At 42.8% G+C, this 18,347-nt stretch overlaps 1 protein-coding gene across 2 annotated transcripts in view; it reads right to left on the reverse strand.

The window, feature by feature from the left end:
* LOC125881245 (testican-2-like) overlaps window positions 1–18,347 on the reverse strand; it is a 78,961-nt gene that overhangs the window by 44,246 nt on the left and 16,368 nt on the right. Inside the window, exons 1-2 of one of the 2 annotated variants that reach the window (XM_049564330.1) lie at window positions 1,471–1,485; window positions 1,314–1,359 (exon numbers count right to left, since the gene is read on the reverse strand). In XM_049564330.1, the coding sequence (XP_049420287.1) occupies window positions 1,314–1,341 (28 nt within the window). In that variant the 5' untranslated portion in view covers window positions 1,342–1,359; window positions 1,471–1,485. Of the gene's footprint in view, window positions 1–1,313; window positions 1,360–1,470; window positions 1,486–18,347 lie in introns of those variants that run through there. The other variant, XM_049564329.1, reaches the window with a different exon arrangement.

An 18,347-nucleotide genomic window follows, 5' to 3' on the forward strand; every position in this document is an offset into this window, starting at 1 on the left:
GGAGAGGGAGAGACACTGTGCTGCTGCCAGAGGAGCCGCTGAATGAGTTCCCTCTGAGCGCTAACTCGCTAAAAGACCGTGAGAAGTCTGGGGCTGTTCGTTAAACATTCAGGACACCACAGTTTATTCCACACTACTGAAGCTGCTCCTCTTTTTGGAACCACTGCAGAGTCAGTAATAATTCAGCTTTTAGCCATGCTTGTTAATTCAGTGGGAACCAAGTCAAAATATTGCGAGTATTATGATGTGAATTTTCATTTCATATTAAAAATTATACTGGTATCATAATGAACGAGACGATAAGGCATACCCCTGATTCTGGTGTCCTGCATTTTGTATGTCCGCCAACCACCCCGACCTCCTCACTGTGAATCCAGTGAGGTACATAAATGTAGTGTTTCATTAACCCAAAGTAATGTTTTCTGTGATACCACAATGCAATTATGAAAACAACTTAGTGATATACAAACATAATTTCTAGGAGACATGGTTGGTTTTTGTGGAAACTACTATACGCTTCATACAACTAGCAAACAGCATATTGTTCCCTGCAAAGACACTGCTGAATGTTTCAAATGCTTGGCTCAATACTATCATTTAAATTTGTAAGATTATGAAATATTTGCACTCTCTTAATGTTTTTTTTTTAATATACTTTTTAATTTCAGTTGAATACAGTAAGACAATTTGACTGAAACACCATGCTTTCACAGTCTCCTCTCCTCCTCCACAGCTGATTTTCTAACAGTGAGATTTTTTCTCTCTCTCTCGACAAGAAACAGACCCCATGGAGGTAAATGGAGCCTGGTGGGAGTTCTGAGTTGAGCCCTCAGCAACAAAGGCAATTATAGCAGGCTTTTCAAACTAATGGATCTGACTGAAGGCTCAGACTCTCCTTTCCTGAATCACAACTGTGTTCTCACCCTCCACAAGCTCTGACACTCCAGACCAGCGCTCACCACACACCGGATGACCTCAGACAACTGCTGCAATTAAGAAAAGCCTGCACTTCGATAATGTCTGCCGCACTGTTTCATTGTCTACAGCAGATGTATAAAGGCGGACAGCACTTAGCATTGATTATGCTGGTAGAATCTGAAGTACAGCACCGTTTTTTCTTTTCTTTGCGGTAGAACTGGCCATTTAAGTAAAGCAATTTAAATATTGAAAGTCTTTGCAAACGGTCTCTGCATAGTACAAAAGCACACACTCAGACTGTAAATGGAAAACACACTACACTTCAAATGAAACCACACAGCTATCCTCATGTGCCCACAGAAAAATCTTTTTTAATCAGATAAAATCAGACTTACTTTCATCAGAGCCCATGTTCTCCTCCATGTTTTTGATGTAGTCATCCTGGAAGGAAAAATATATTTGCATTAATGGGTTTAATAATTCATCTTAGGCAGCACAATAGAGGAAATGTGCTCTTGCGCTCATGTTTAATGAGAATTCAGAAGAGCATACATAATGGAGGAAGATAACAGAAAATTTGCTGCACGCCATGAATGACACTTTAAATGTGAGTGTGATTTTAGCAATTCAAATAGATTCAGCTCTTATGTTGAATAGATTGGTAAAAGCAAATTACAAGAACACAAAGCCTTTAGGATTTTTTTCAGTCCAAGGTCTGATTAAATTCAGTTAATTTCTGTGACTAATTTTTTACTCATCCCATATTCTGTTCATTTGCTTGATTGATTTATCTCTATTTCAATCTTTAGGTGAAAAAGAATAATAAAAACTAGAACTAGCAGTGTTACTAAGTGCTTAGAAAGCCTCAAAATAATGACCAAACCTCAAAAAAGAGATTGGCTTTCACCCCCGGGAACGTAATTCATCACAGCCGCTGTAAAACTTCGCCCTTTTGCTGATGACAGTCAATTATACCTTTTTAAATAAATCTTAAATTACTTTAAGTGGTGGATGGATAATAGTTTCTGTCGGGATAATTACATATATGTTCAGTCAATTTCCGTCCTTGATTAATCAAACCAATATATGTTTTACTTATTTGTTTCTGTTTTTGATTTATGTTGTAGTATTACTTTTCCACTTAATGCTGCTGTGTCCTTTTCTCTTTTTTGTGCTGCTGTATCACTTAATTTCTCCTCCTGGGCTCAATAAAATGTGCTCTTATCTTTGTTTTAGATTAAAATTTTCAACAACACACCAACAAATAATAGTCCTATTTTGTCCACCTCCTAATTAAAACAATAAATAGACCTTTCCTGGACTTTGGGGGGATTTTTAGTACAGACTTTAACCTTCAAGTGCCCTGCTAGGTCTGATGCACAGCTACATTTCAGAGCTGTTGTCCTTGTATGAGCCAGTGAGCAGCCTGAGATCATCAGGCCAGACGCCCCGGGCTGTTTTCCCCTCAAGGATTTATTCTGAGGGTGACTTTACCTCTGTGGGTCCCTGGTACTCAGTGTGAATGCCCTGAGAAGATCAGGCAGGCTGAACAGTGTCTTTTCATAAGGCTTTTTTGGTCCATTTTTTAATTTTTTTTTTATTACAGACTTCTTTTTTTGTAATATACTGTCAGTGTCAAAGGTTTGAAAAGTTATACTTTTTTAGATTTTTTGGGAAATACGCTTATTTGCTTTCTTGTTGAGAGATAGACGAAAAGACTCAAATGCCTGTATGCTAAATAGGCTATGTAGCTGGAGCGAGCAAGGTGATTAGCTTAGCTTAGCACAAAGACTGAAAAGAGGGAGATATATTCAGCCTGGCTGAGTCCAAACCATGTTTTTACCCTGTGATTTTTGTGCAGATTAAAAAGAGAGATTAAAGAGATAATATAAGATCATAAGACTGTATAAAAATAATGGATGTGGCCACTGTGATGTCACCAATTTGAAGCCTAAAGTTTGGCATTTTGGCTGTTGCTGTCTTTGTTTTTTGGAGCCAGAATTGACCATATTTGGACGAGAGAGTGGAGCTAACCTGAAAGCTAAAAACACAGCAGCATCTTGTGATGTGCATCAAATGCTGCCCCTAGCACACACGTGGATGTGTCGCACTGCAGCTCTTCAATAGACAACCACGCAAAGTTATCACTACTTTTACTAAAAAATCTGTACTTCCTCCACCTATGCATTAGCTTAAAATCACGTGAGGACAGCCCCTTTTTAAACTTAATTTATCACCTAAACTGCCAGTCTTCAGAGCTACGACTCGCCAGGCAATACTTTTTTGGCCATTGTCTTTATAATGACAGAATTGTGGGTCCTTTAGCTCGGGATATTTCTCAACCTCAACAATTAGTCACTCCTCATCCATTCTTCATCACACATGAGACACAGCAACAGCTGCAGAGTTCTCTTTATACATCAATGGTGAGGAGAGGAGTCAAGCTGCCATAGGAGCAGAGAGCCACTGCCAGTGTAGGGTAGTACATTGAAAGTAATAGGGGCATATTTCGTGACACATAACGTTTACTGCTGGTGTGTTTTGGCTTGCTGGCTTGGTTAGCATGGTGTATTTAAATCTATAGCAATGGTTAATTGTGATAATGCTGATACTCATTTTTGCTAGCAAAAAACAAAACCATTAAAACAAAATGTCACCTACTTACTGGAAAAACGAAATATCTGACCCCTTAGAGAGACTTTTAGTACAACTAAATTCTGAGCAACACTTTTTAAAGTGACCAAAACGTTACAATTCATTTTTTTAAAACTTGAAAACACACTTAAATGCAACAGTAACAGCTACCTGTCTGTGAATCTGAGGTTATGCCATAGCAGCAACTCGTCAACCGATGGCATCCACCCATCACTCAGAGCAGCCACATCTTTAATTATGCATAACATAAGCTTTAACAGCATTTAAACGGTTGAGTTATACAAATATTCACCTACCATACAGCTGGCATGAACTAGGCAATTATAGAAACCAAAACCTTTTTTTGATAACATTTCATTTCTGTAAAGTTGGTCATTTTAAAATCGGGATCTATGAGGAATGACTTGTTGGGCACGTCCACATTGGCTTCCTTTTTTAGCCTTGAGGTTGCCGCTTGGTGCAGATGTAGATTTTGTTACCTTTACAAAGACCCAGGCTGGCTGTTTTCCCCTGTTTCCAGTCCTGATGCTAAGCTAAGCTAACCTTATGTTAAGCGTCTTCTCATCTAACTGTCCAAAAAATAGTCAGTATTTCAAGACAGTGCAAAATTCCCAAAATGTCAAACTGTTCCTTTAAGTGTTTTGTTATAATTATTGTGGTTACTGCTGTAGCTGTAGCCTCTGATATTAAATAAACTGCACAAGGCAAAGCTCTGAGAGCTTAAATATATCTCATAAAAAGACTTGGACTATCTTCGCTCCTGCATTGTTGCAGAGGGAATATTTGCAAACTAACTCTGGTTTTTAGATTGTGTCCCTGGCCGGGTTGCGCTGGAACGATAATAAAAATTCAGCGTCCCCTCGCTGTCTCCATTCTGACCCATTTCTCTCTGTGTCAGGACAGAGAGGATCAACTATAAAGCGGTTACTACTCGGCACGAGGCCCAGAGAGGACCCTGAGGATCAGGTCTGTTCAGTTTAGCTTGGTCTTATTCTGCTCAGGGGACACGAAGACTGAGCTCTCAAGTCAAGCTGAACAAGTATAGCCGAAGGCATCTTAAGTACTGTGCACGGGGTGAGGAGTTAAAGGGATAGTTTTGATTGCAGTGACTCTAAGAAGAAGAAGAATACATTTCCATTTATGAAATATTACACATTCAATTAATTTTAATGATACTCCTACTTATTTTCTAGTTGGCTCTAGTTTGCATTTGGCTATTTTTATGTTTTATGTGATTGTTTCTGATGTCCTCTGTCTTTAGGTTGCAATGTTTTTCACCTCTGAGTTGTAGTCACAGACAGATTTCTCGACAATGACATTGTATTTTTATGTATTTTTGTGCTTTAGCCAAGATGAGCTCTAATTCAAAAGGCAGGTGACAGCTACAGTACAGCCAAAAAAAGACGTCAAACGAGAGACAGACAATGGCATTGTGCAAATTTACAAAAGAAGACACTAACCTCGACTTCCTGTGGCAATGACAAGCAGCGCAGGGGGAGAAAGAAAGAGAGAGCCATTGTTAGAGATAATAAAAAAAAAACACTTTACAGTTTCCATTTTGCTTCCATTCAGCATGCAAACAGTGGGTTGGTTTATTACAGTTATGGCAGCAGTTAAACTGTCAGCCCTTAATGCACGCTGATTGCAAATACATGCCTTAGTCTCGCTCCTCTCGGGGGACAACATAAGACATTCACAGAGGATTATGAGCGCCTATTAAGCGAGGATGATCCGCTGCCACTTCTATGAGCTGGCAGCGGTCCCGATCGCTAAGGGCTCATTCTGTGGCGGTGTTTACAAGCAACTGCCAAACGCCAGCCTCCTGCCAGCTCAGAAGTTGTGGATAAGCCATGACATACCGCGTCGGCCTTGGAAAAAATACAGGCAAATCGTTGGGAATCTTCAAAGTCAACAGGCAGATGTGATTTAGATGTTTTTTATGGTTGCAGCGGCAGACACACAGAGCGCATTTACTAAGCGTACCATTGACAACACAGACAGATATAGCTCCTGTAAAGTACAACCTTGAGTTAACAGGGGAGTGACTGCTTTCCTTTCATTCCATTTCACCGTCTTGGCTTAGGTCCAAGGGCATTACACATCAATACCCACCGCAGCCTCTCCCTGTGTGTTTCATCATTCAATGCTCCGGTGTGTTTGAGAGAAATATAGCACTGCATGGTTTATTTCAGCAACTCAACCCAGTAAATAAACCTAATTCTCACACACACACTGCCGTGCCTGTCTACTTAATATATCACTGTGAACAATTTACAGGCCGCACAAGGACAGGCCAGAAAAGCCAGCAGAAGGCTTTAAAGGGCTAAAGCAAGAATTCATCACCGAGCCACAGCAGGACTCAAGATTTCACCTCCGAGACTGTTTCTTGAAGGTAAATATTGTCTCTGTGGCTGTGAAAATGTCCAGGCGCTACGTATACAAGGAGCAATATCACTCTCTGTTATCTTCAAAATCTGCTGTGATATGAGAAGAAGAAAGAAACCTTAAATATGTCATATGAAATGTAAACACCTCCGCTGCTGAATAAGATGACTTCTCCCTTCTCAGATCTGCATCTTTACATGGCATTTTAAAGGTTACAGCTGAAAACACTGAACTTTCAGGATGACACCGCAGCACAAAGACAGCTGAAATAATTGCAAAGCTTTTAAAGGAACAGGTTGTAACATGGAGGGGGATTCAGTGGCATCACGCGGTGATCCAGCTGAAACTTCTCCTGGTCAGTATTATTGCTCAGGAAGTTTTTATCGGGAGCCAAACTGACCTTTCGCTAAGACCCGCCCCTTTGTGATGGTCCAACAAGCTGTCAGAGTAAGCATGGAGCCCACACTGTAACTAACTGCACTCCCTGAGGAAATATTATCATATTTTTGGAAAAACGAAACAGTGTTTCCAGAGAGAAGCAGACAGAGGGGTCTACAGTCTGTGTTTGAAGGATATATCCAGGATGTCAAACTGACTCAGCAGCAACAACAGGTTAAAAAGACAAAGATAGTTAGAAGCTAAAGCCGAACTATAGGCTACAGATCACAGTGTAAAAGTGAACCACCACATCACTGCTGATCGCCACACAAGACAATGAATATGAAGGGAAACTTTACTGATATTGAACCAGCAAAGAACGTTCATCTGCGCACAATGTGATGACACAGAACTGGTTGAATATCAGCAGAGTTTCCCTGCTTCCCTTCCCAGGGTCGGTCTTTGTTTCACTGTTATAATCATTACAAAGCAAAAGCAGCATGTGTATACATTCAGTAGGCTATATCTTCAGTAGCTAGCTAGCTAACCCTACACTTTTCAGGGTCTGATTTTGGTTTTGGAACAGGGAAGAAACGTATATCTTTTTCCAACCTCTCCAGGTAACAAGTATCATTAATACACGACGTGCCCCAGGCACAACATTTAGCTCCAAATCCACAAAACCAGCCTGAAAATGAAGGAAATCTGAAACGACTGCATTAGAGTCAATGGAGCACAGCTGTGTTGTTGTCGGACCCTAGTCTGAGCCAGCCTGATGCTACGTTATGATTGGCCAGTCTGCGTCCAGGGGCAGGACTTGGCGAAGGGTCAATTATCCACAGAAGTCTCTTCCTCTTCAAACCAGATGGTGATTGAAACCAGTAAAAACACTGAATGAAGCAGTTTCACATTAAAATATCTGTGTCTTTCCAGCACTGCTCACTACTGTTGCCGACGTGAACGTACAAAAACATGAATGACCCTATCTAGAGCCAGTGTTTGGTTTGTCCATTCTGAGCTGCTGTAGAAACATGGCAGCACAATGTGGCGATCTCCATTGACGACGACCTGCTCCTTATATAGATATAAAAGGCTCATTCAAAGGTTAATGACACCCAGTTATTTTTAGGTGATTATACACTATAGAAAATATTCATATTATATTACATTCCATCTCTGCCAACATATCATCCTAAATCCTACATCGAACCTTTAAATCATCCATAGAATTGCAAATACTGGGGGAAAAAATGTAGAGTATCATAAAATCCCACAAAACGACCGCCCTTATTATCAAAAATACAACTGTAACATGTCATACGTCAGATGTAATGATCGCTTAATTAATTATTCGCAGTGCTTCTGCAATTACCCGGCTCACAGTGCTACAGGGGCCGGTGGGAGTCCTACAGCATGTCCTAAAGGCTGGAGTGCTTATCTGCTCCCAGCAGCAGTGTGACAGCAAGGACACCAGGCTGAGGCTGCATTTAGTCCTTCACCAAGGTTGAGAGCTAATGCTGTCCCACTGAATCCCAGCCAGGCTGCTGCTACAGTTCACAGCAAGCCCAGACAAGGGGGAGCAAGGGAGGGATGGAGGGAGGGAGGGAAAGATCAGGGAGCAAGGGGGGGTATGATATTCATGGTGGAGGTCCCCTGAGTTATGTGATTCATATCACACACACCACCTCTTCTGCCATTTGTCAACAAGGCTGTATCGCAGCCGGTGTAAAACAGAGCCGGAAGGCTAATGGAGCTTGACTATCCAGATGCTGCGACCGCTCCTCCTGGACCGCTCGCTGGTATTAACCTGACAGCGTTTGGCCGCAAGCCTGACTGTGCTCCTCTGAGTTAACGTCTATCTCACCTCGACCACGGCCCCGTCTGCCGGTGACATAAATACCACCGATAACCCTGAACCACTCGACCCCAGCGTCGCCCGCTGCAACACACCCATCCTGAGCACTGACACCAGAATGTTCAGGCACATTCCTAGCTCTGCATGACAGCCGTGGGGATAAGCTGACTCTTAAACCATTTAACTCCATGTCTGTGTCGTGTCGTGCAAGGAAATTGCTCTGGTGTTGGAGTATGTGAGGAAGCGAGTAATGCTCCAGTCCAATTCTCAGTATTGGTCTGATTCTAGCAAAGGCACTTGATCGGATACGAGAAAAACATATTAAAATCAAACATTAGGGACATAAAAGTGGCCTGGACAGACAGGAAAGTCAAGAAGATATTTCTGCAAAACCCTAGATTACACTGAACAACAACAACAACAACAACAACAAAATCTGAGCCTTTGACAATATCTGTGTAATATTCTGGTATTAGCAAATAAACCATGGTTAATATATGGTAAGGGTTAGAGTAAAACTGTGGTGAGAGTTAACAAAAATAAAAACATTTAAACATTCTGTGATGGGGCTCAAACTCTGGTTTCCTGCATCAACGTCAGTCATGCTACATGTTCATCCGCAACCCCAACCTCCACCACCTCACTTCCTGCATTGGCACCAATCACTGCTACTGGATGTAAGTCGAGATACAGACACAGTTCCTGGGGATACTGAGCTGGGTCTCGGATGTGTAACTTCAAATGTGTTTTTCATGGACAGAATCCGTGTTGGAAGCTTCGTCAAAAACCACAAACCTGATAAAACTTGCAGAGGCATCATGAAAATTTTACGAGAAAGAAAAGTTTTGCCGGACCAATAAAGATTAAAGAAAGGTGTGAAGTTTAAGAATCTCCCTCGACACTGTAACAAAGCTACTCGGCTGAGTAAATCGTAGGATTTATTTTGACGGATGACCAATTGTTTTCTGCATTTAAACAGAACTGTTTTTAAGTCATCTGGACCTCCGCCGCCAGACAGGCAGGGATCTCCAGAGGAAATCAAACAACGTTTATCTGCGCACAATGCGATGACACACAGCTGTTCAGACCAAAGATTCGCAACAAGACAAAACTGCCTCAGAATACTACAGAGAGAAGTTGCGTTGGTGTCATCTGGCAGGTTTTCAGAATGTTGCAGACCAGCACAACGTAAGTAGTTTCATGTTTCAACTTATGTCGTCACAAATCTGTTGTCTGAACCGAGCTTAAGTCTACAGCTCTACATTTGAAAACTTTTTGCTTCAAAACTAAGGCTAGCACGATTATCGAGGCTAAAGGCTATCCAAAAAAAAAGGATATCAAAAACCTTGGGGTGTTGTTGCCGGACAGTTGTCTATGGCAGCGGATCGCTCTGTGTTTCTATTGGTCAAAGTAACAGCTGTGACGAGAGCAATCGTGAAAAGAAAATCAAACATGCTAGACTTTCTCTCAGGATGTCGTGAGGCATCCCAGATGCTGCGTCGGTTGTTGTCCACTATGATGAGATGAAACAATGGATTATCGCGTATGACACTTGTTGTTGATCACAATCCGAGCCGAAACCATACGACACTGCGTCAGGCTGTAATCGGGCTGTTATCGTGTAGTGTGTACCTGGCATAAGGCAGCAAATGATTCTAAGCTTTGGGTCAGTTATGAATGTTTAATACCATCTCTGCCAATCGATGCCCCTGAATCCAACACACTGGACCTGTAAGAGGTGCTATTATTCACATGAATTTGTCGCATTTGTATTACAAACATGATATCAATAATTCATTTTAAACATCACGGTTATCATCAATACCGGTATATCACGACACCCCTAGGGCTGTGCGGTATACTGGTACCTACCAAAAATCGATATTTATTTTCGTTAGGATATGAATTTTTCATATACCGCAATACCAGTGAATAGCCCAAACAACGTCTGGAACGTGCGCAGCAGGAAAGTGTTACACGGGGACCCATTTCACCGCTGCACACCACAGGCGTGCTATAACCAGCGAGAGTGAGAGCATAGAGAAAAGGCGAGAATGGCTGCCGGAGAGAGTCCTGAAAGCAAAGCAACTGTACACGTTGCTGAAGAAGAACACGAGGACCCAGAAGAACTCATACCAAAAAGAGCAGCGTTTACCCTATATGCAACTAGCAGCTGCGCACCACCGCTGCTGAATTTCATTTTTTTTCGTCTTAGCTCTTTAGAAACTATTACATTATTTGGCAATACAGACGCTTCATATCCAGGCCGATAGAACAGGTCTATACCATGTTCTGTTACTAAACAAATTAAATAGCCTTATATAATATATCTTACTTACATGACGGCATGTCTCTGTATTGTGCATGGCGGAGTTTCGCCCCGATGCGCACAAACACACAGACATGCGCGTGCACACACACACACACACACACACACACACACACACACACACACACACACACACACACACAGGTGAGCACTCTAGAGCATGGCTTGGGCTGCATTTTCCTGACCGAAGCTGACCCGACTCCAAGACAATTATAACTGAGCACGGCACTAATGGAGCGGAGCCTGTGTTGTGTTCAGGCGTTGTCACGTAAATGACAAATTCCAGCACTTGAATAGGCCACAGCACAACACAGCAGCATGTCAAGTGGACTGAACCCGAGCAAAATACCGTCATATACCGTGAAACAAAAAAACGTGATATGAAAATTTTGTCATACCGCCCACTTCTAATCCTCTTCACATGCCGCCAGATTGGCATTTCCTCTCCTGCCTCACATCTGTCCAAGCAACCAAACAAATTTTTTCTTGCAGAATTCTTCAGTGAAGAGCTTTACAGCTGTTTGGAGCTCAAACATGTGTCTGATATCCTTCCTTCTTTCATTGCACTCCAAGCTGTTGAGTTCTGAGTCATCTGAGTCTTGGTATGAACCTCCACTTACGGATTCAAGTATCTTAAAACATACGCATACCATTTTTAGATACCTTGTGGGTGATTATGGCTTACTAACATCTTAGAAGAAGAAGAAAAAGCCAGTACTGGATTAGTTTCAGTCTTAGCGGATACTCAATGTTGTGTAATTGGTTTCTGAAAAAGTGGAGTCGAGCCATCTGTAATGTTTGCACGTGTTTATCCACTGCTGAAGTGTTGGAGGTCAAGAGCAAATTACAGATGAAGCCCTGCATGCTTGACATCTCTAACGCAGAATATAAAGAGTAGTCTAAAAATAAAGGGAGTATCCATCTTCAAAGGATAAAAAACAAACCAAAAAAAACCCCAGCAGAAATGTCGAAGAGAAGCTCGTGGGCTCTGAGTATTCCAGCTGAGAGCCGCCGGAGCACGACCTCACTTCAGCTTGGCAGAGAAATGCTCGCGGACTAAAAGAAATGTCACAGCAAAAATCTGCATCTCCTCGCCCTGCTGCAATGATCCATCACGTGCATGCAGCCCGCTCGCTCCGTCACTGCAGCTCATCTGTCCCTTTAATGTGACAGGATCTGTACAGTCTGGGTTTCTAGAGGACACATATACACACACACACGCAAACCCAGTCCTAAACTTCAACTCACACACACCTCTTGTCTACTGTAGAGAAAGTGCTGGAAACATTTGAGATCAAACCAGAGGTGGATGAAAAAGAATTCTTGAAAGGACGGGACATTTCAGAGATCATAACACCTCCATACGCACACAACCACGTACACACACATATATTGTATATCAGATAACGATCAGAGTCTCATCTACAGCTGATATGATGATAAGCTCTGCTCTGATCACAGAACATCATATTTCCTGATCTAATTCAGACACAGAGATATCATATTTCTTGTGAGCTGATTCTTTATCTACAGGTGACACTGACTTGAAGCAATAGTTCAGTATTTTAGGAAATACAATACCCGAAACGTTACATCTAATAAATTCTTCAAGGAGCAGCTTCTGGTGTGCAGACTTAACTTTTATATAGACGTACAGACGTATCAATGCCACATATCCACATGTGGTGCACCATGACTGGTGTCACCGATTTCTAACTAGATGCGATATGAATGAGCAAACATCAGATTGTTGTCTCCCATGAAGATGCCCAAACCTGCTCTGTGTGTTAGCAAACAGGCTACGTGACCCGTTGCTTGTTTGAAAAACCATTTGCCCTGGGAGCCACGTCTCACTCTGAAGTCCGGCGTTTGGGCAGTAACTTGCGGTGCCAGGAAAAAACGAAAAAAGGCGTCCTTTAACGTTGGCATGATACGCGGCCGGTTGCCGTTATAGTTTAACTGTGCCCAGCGGCGCCAGGGGGAAACACGATGGGACAAGGCTGAACGTTAAAGTCTGATTTATGGTCCTGCGTTAAATCAACGACGTACCTATGTCGTAGGGTACATGGCTACGCAGGAGGCTCGCCGTAGCCCCCAGCGTAACCTGACGTGCACCTCCCAAAAAATGTAACTACACGTCGAGGCGACGCAGACCCAGCGCAGACTGAGAGGGCTGTGATTGGCTTGCTTGGTAGCAACGCATTTCCGATTCCTTCCAGATTGCGCCATCCCCACCATCTTTAAACGTCTTCTGTTGCGATGTAGATGTTGCAGTATTAACATACTTTCTTTGACATCCAACAACTCCAACTCCAGCAAGTTTCTCTCTCTCTCGGTCGCCATTGTTCACTGTGACCGGAAAAGCCAGAAGCTAAACAAAGACTCAACTAGAGACAACGATAACCATTCAGGAAAGGAACGCAGCCCCCTACCGCTCTGGCGGTGAATTGCACCGCAACGAAATGGAGTGACGGAGAAGTTTGAAGGGTTCACGATGGCGTCACGGCAACGACGTAGGTACGTCGTAGGTACGCTGCAGGACCATAAATCAGGCTTAAGGCGGCAAAAGTCCAAGTGGGGCGGGCGGCAGGGGTGGTGGATGGCTCCAACAAACACCAGCATTCACCCGAAAGAATGGTGTACACGTCCCTTAAGATTATAAAGCCAAACCTTGCTCTTTTTTCCTAAACCCAACCATGTGTGTTTGTTGTTAAAGGAAAAAAAAACATCAATTTGCAGTGTCGAACCAACGTAGTGTGTTTATTTTGAAAGAGACTGTATGTAAACGTTAAATTTCCTGTGAAAACTGAAGTGTATTGTGAAAGAAGACAATGCATGTAACAAGCAGAACTTGACACGGCGTCCCAGAACATCAAAAACCAACGCACCCAGGGTACCTTTCACATTGTATGTAGACATGGAAAGTCCATGACCAAGCAAGTCAATATGTGACGAGGTTGGAGTGAGAATGTGTTAGCTTTGGCTGAAGTTGAGTTCGCTTGCCGGCTGTATGTCAGAAAAAATGTTAGATTGATGCTACAGAACCAAGGATTTCTCATTGGCAGCTTCGGCTCGATCATTCTTGCATCTCTTTCTTGGATCTCTATCACATTCTTGCTGGAGGAGGACTGAAAAGATACTTTGGCATAACAAAAAGCACGCATCTTGACATTACAAAATGTATTCTGTAAAAATCATGTGTGCCACCAGCCAAGCAGCATCTGTAAGTATAATTATTTTGATGCTGATTTGGATCCAGATGCAGATTTCTAAACAGTCCCAACAGCAACAAAAAGTTGGTTCTGTCTTCAAAAAGGAGTTTTAGCTCAGAGGCTCTTCTTTGCAGATGAAATCCCGCTCTCTCAGGGCAATAACTGCATCCTTCATCCTCTGCAATATTCCTTATTGACATTCTGAGGACGATATTTGCTGTGAAGTAGGATATGAGTTGGAGGTTAAATGATGACCTGAACATTTTGCATTTCCTCCAGTTGTCATTTATCCAGCTTCATGAAGTCATTACTCGAGCAACGACTGGATAAACACAGGCTGATGGATGGACTTGTGATCCAGGTCATGTCTGTAATGAACGGAGACCTGCAAGAGGCTTCCCTCAGCTGATTGCTCCACTCTGGGCCCGAGCCATGTCATCCTATCAGATCACTGAGGTGTGCCTGCCTCTCTGACTGGCAGGGCATTGTCAGCTCATCATTCCCCCGGCTGGTCATTTGCACAGTAATGTACTTTGCCTGATTAATGTAGCCAAATTAGCTACGTCTCCCTGCCTACTATAAATCGCTGCTAAAGGGCACACGGGCGGAGGCTGTTGTGAATCTACATTCCACCCTCTGTGTCTCTGTAGTTACCAAGGAGCAGCGGGAGTGCATCTCGCCTTTGCCGTGTCATTATGGCGCCCCAATTCAGCACGCTGGGGCCTGAGTGGTGGAGGTAATGTCTCGCTCTGTTTGTACCCCGCCGTCTTTGAAAACGGCGGAGAAATGGGAGAGACACTAATGGTGCAGACCCACCACAGATTGAACCACTTAGAAATGCATTAGAGTGTTCCAAAATGACGCTGTGTGTCTCTCGGTCTGAACCCACTGGCTTCAGAGTGGCAAAACATTGCATTTTCACTTGAACGTGAAGCAGGAATCACACAGAAACAGCTGTAAGGACATATTTTCCACATCTTCTTTGATTCCACGTACCAACTCGTGTGGTTCCTCCGCCTGTAAATCCTCAGTTTACTGTTATTGAACCGTGACAGGCCTGAGATTTCTACACCGTATTCACTCCAACAGACGCTGACATAATCAACGATCGAATTACAGACCATTTAAGGTGATTACACGCCATGTATAGGACAGAAGCGCAAGATCTTTCATCACACTCTTGAGATAAAATAAGAAACCCACAGAGAAAAATGGAGGTGTCTCGATTGCAACAAAACACTGGGGCATTATGGGATTAAGTCGCGGCCCAGCAACACAGAGCTGGATCAAATTGATCATCTGAGCGGGAGTGCTCGGGGGGCCTGCAGGCGAAGGACACATGTTGTTTCACAAGGTAAGACGCCTGCCTGCAATGCAGTACAGTACGGAGCACATTCTGCAGCCATCCTTGCACGCTGAAGGGCACGTCTCTCTCCCCGAGCCCCGAAGTAGCCAACTGTCAAGCGTGCATCCATCTGAAACATTTGCACTGCGCTGAAATGCAGAAACAATCAGGCTGACTGGGGAGTTTGGCTCCTTCCTAAGAATGCAGATGATTTAACTAACTGCCAGTGACACTCTCTATCAAGTCAAAGACTGGTTTATGTCGTCTTAACATAAAAGAGTCTCTTTTCAACCTGAAACAAGAGTCTGAAAACATTAAAATCTCCTGATGAGAGGCTTTTCTTTTGAGCCCGCTGCCTTTGGCTAATAAGACCACATTTCAGGAAGTTGCATCACAGAAATGAACCTTTTTTCCCATTCTCAGGAGCCTGTTAGCTGTGGTCTCCAACTCACTGATGAAGTGACACATCAAACAGTGGCCGGGCTCACTTTGCTGTAGCAGACTCCACAGTTGAATCGAGGCGTTGCATGCTCTGAGAGATGCAGTAATTGGAGAGGAGGAGGACGGCGTGGATGCAGAAAAATGGATTCCGTTGAACCCCACTGCTGAGCCAAGCAGAACCCTGGAACGGCTGAGTCTCTGCAGCATCTTATCGCCCCCCCCCCCCCCCATTTGCAAAACAAAGAAGCAAAAAGAGAAGAGGCGAGCCTTCAGGTTGAGCTCCACACAGATGCCCCAGGGAGCTCGCAGCTTATGCACGGCCGTCTTTACTGTGCTGAGCCATGCTGCTTCTGCATACAATATTAGCCGAGAAAACCCATAATAAGACAAGCTGAAGTATGTGGCTCCGCAGGAACAAAAATACCTGATGCCAGAGTGCTATTTTCACTTTGTAGTAGCTAGACTCATCAGTATTGATCTGCAAACACAAAAAAAGTTATCAGCATACATAAATAGATGAATGACCTTAAATCTTGTTTGGTGGTGGCATACTTATCTAAAGCAGGAAACCTAAATCAATATAGAATGTAGTGGAGGCTGAGAAAATAAATTCCCCTCCAATAGACTCCAACAAACTGACTTTGTTTCCCTGGAGAGAAAAACAAGCCTTGCAGGTTTTACTACTTAAAAATACACACCAGCCTCATGAATTGGTTATTACAGGGCTGTGATGGATTTGGAAAATTTCAGGGATTAAACATTTTTCGGGCAGATTCAAGTCTGCTTCTTTTCATAAATCTTAATTGAATCTATGGCAAACTGTGTAAAAACAGCAAGAAGGAAACATCCAAACACACAGACAAATAAAGCATCAGGACAGTAACTGCACATTTTGTTTGACTCCTTTTACTGTCATTGTAAATGCTCGTTTTTTATATGTTACTGAGTGGCTGCTGTAAGACATTTTTGTAGCTAATTTTTCGACCCTGATTCTCTTTTATCCTGATCATTGTCATTTTTGGGTCCATGTCATTGGTTCGACAGCCCATTGGTTCGACATCCCATTAGTCCGACTGTCCGCGGTGCTGAACGGCTCGCGGCGGGCGTATGGTGCGCCGCGACCGGCTTGAGGTTCACGGCTTATGTGTTTGTCACTTTCTTTTTCATTTTAACCCACACCATGATCTTTTCCTGACCCTAACCAAGTGGTTTTTGTGCCTAAACCTAACCAGACCTTAACCACAGGGCATCATGATGATTTCGGAACAGACTTAGGAACAATGAGTTTGATATGTTCGGAACAATGGGATGTCGAACCAATGGGCAGTTCCCTCATTTTTATCAGTAGTCACAGATCCCAAAAGGCTGTCCACATAATAAGAAACAGTTTTCTATCACCTGGACAAATACTTCATTTCTTTACATCGCATTCAATGTTCTGATGTCACTGTCACTGTTCTGGCGCATGTCAGTCGGAGATAGTGACATAGTCATGCATAAAGACGACGTAATATTGTGTTGATTTTGATCGTAATAACTTTTTGCTCTCCTTATGCCGTGTATACAGACATAGGTCGTCGAGTCAGTAGAGGACTGTACAAAATATAATTTTGGAAGGACTTGGCCTGTCGTTTTGTTTCTTTTTGTATTCTCAATAAACCTTGTTAAACTTTTCCTTGCCTCACGTCAGTACTGTGGATTTTAAGAAGAGGAACAGAAACATGAGTCAAACCCGAGACATCGCACAAATTACGTGGCCTAGGAACTGTGGTATGTTGAAATGGCCACTACAGGTTATTTTTTCTGTAAATCCACTTACAAAAACCCTCCATAGCTGCGTACATCTCATCAACACTTGCAGCCATTTTTTCTGTTGCTATTTTTCTTGGATGTAGCTACGAGGCTAACTAGCTATGCAGAATGATAATGCCCACATCTTTTATCTCGCCTACAAAGCTCTGGTTGTTGAATTGTACAGCTGAACAATCAGTCCCTTCAGGATTTTGCGAGCTGGTTTTGTGATTGTTGCTGAAATGCCTGATTTCATGGCAGCTTTTCTAAAAACTGCAATGCACGTTGCAATATTTGCAATGCTCTCTTGGTTTCAAAGCCTATTATGACGAGTATTTAGGGGTTCTGTCCACAGAAGCGGTTTTTTTTAATGCTTTGCAATGGGAGCGACACAAACACCGTCAGTGCAACGAGGCACTGGGCATGAATTTTGCGCCGAGTGCTACAGCGGCTAACATCCAACGCCAAGCATTAAACGATCCCAACAATCTCACTGCGACACTGAAACAGCTCGACTCTGTTGTTAAACCTGTTCTTAAGCATTGGTAATGTTAGCTGTGTGATGCTAACAGTTAGCTCTGTCTCTGTCCAGGGCGCAGTAGTAGTGTCATGATGAACAGAGAAAAAGCGGGGCAAGGAGGGGCTGGGTGAATCGATACGCTGCACGCAGCTCTACGATAAAATTAGATTTTACTTGTTTCAATTATTACAATTCATGGTAAAGTTGCATCGGTTGGACAAAATTGCAAGGCCATGCGGAATTCATGGGACTAGCTGAATTTGCATCAATTGTTGATGTGACTAGGGTTGCAATGCAATTACAATAACCCTCTCAGAAAATATCACGGCTTCACAATATTACAGAATTTATCTTATCATCAGTCAGAATGACCCTTAAAGGCGGAAAACGAAGTGTAATTGTTGGTTGAACAAACATTTTATACTATAATTGAAACTGAAAACCATTTTGTTAATGGAAGTATGTGTAAAAAGCCCCCCCTTAGAAAATAACCAAAATAAAGGAGATTAAATGTCCAG

Source organism: Epinephelus fuscoguttatus, linkage group LG20 (assembly GCF_011397635.1).
Source record: "Epinephelus fuscoguttatus linkage group LG20, E.fuscoguttatus.final_Chr_v1".
Lineage (NCBI taxonomy): Eukaryota > Metazoa > Chordata > Actinopteri > Perciformes > Serranidae > Epinephelus > Epinephelus fuscoguttatus.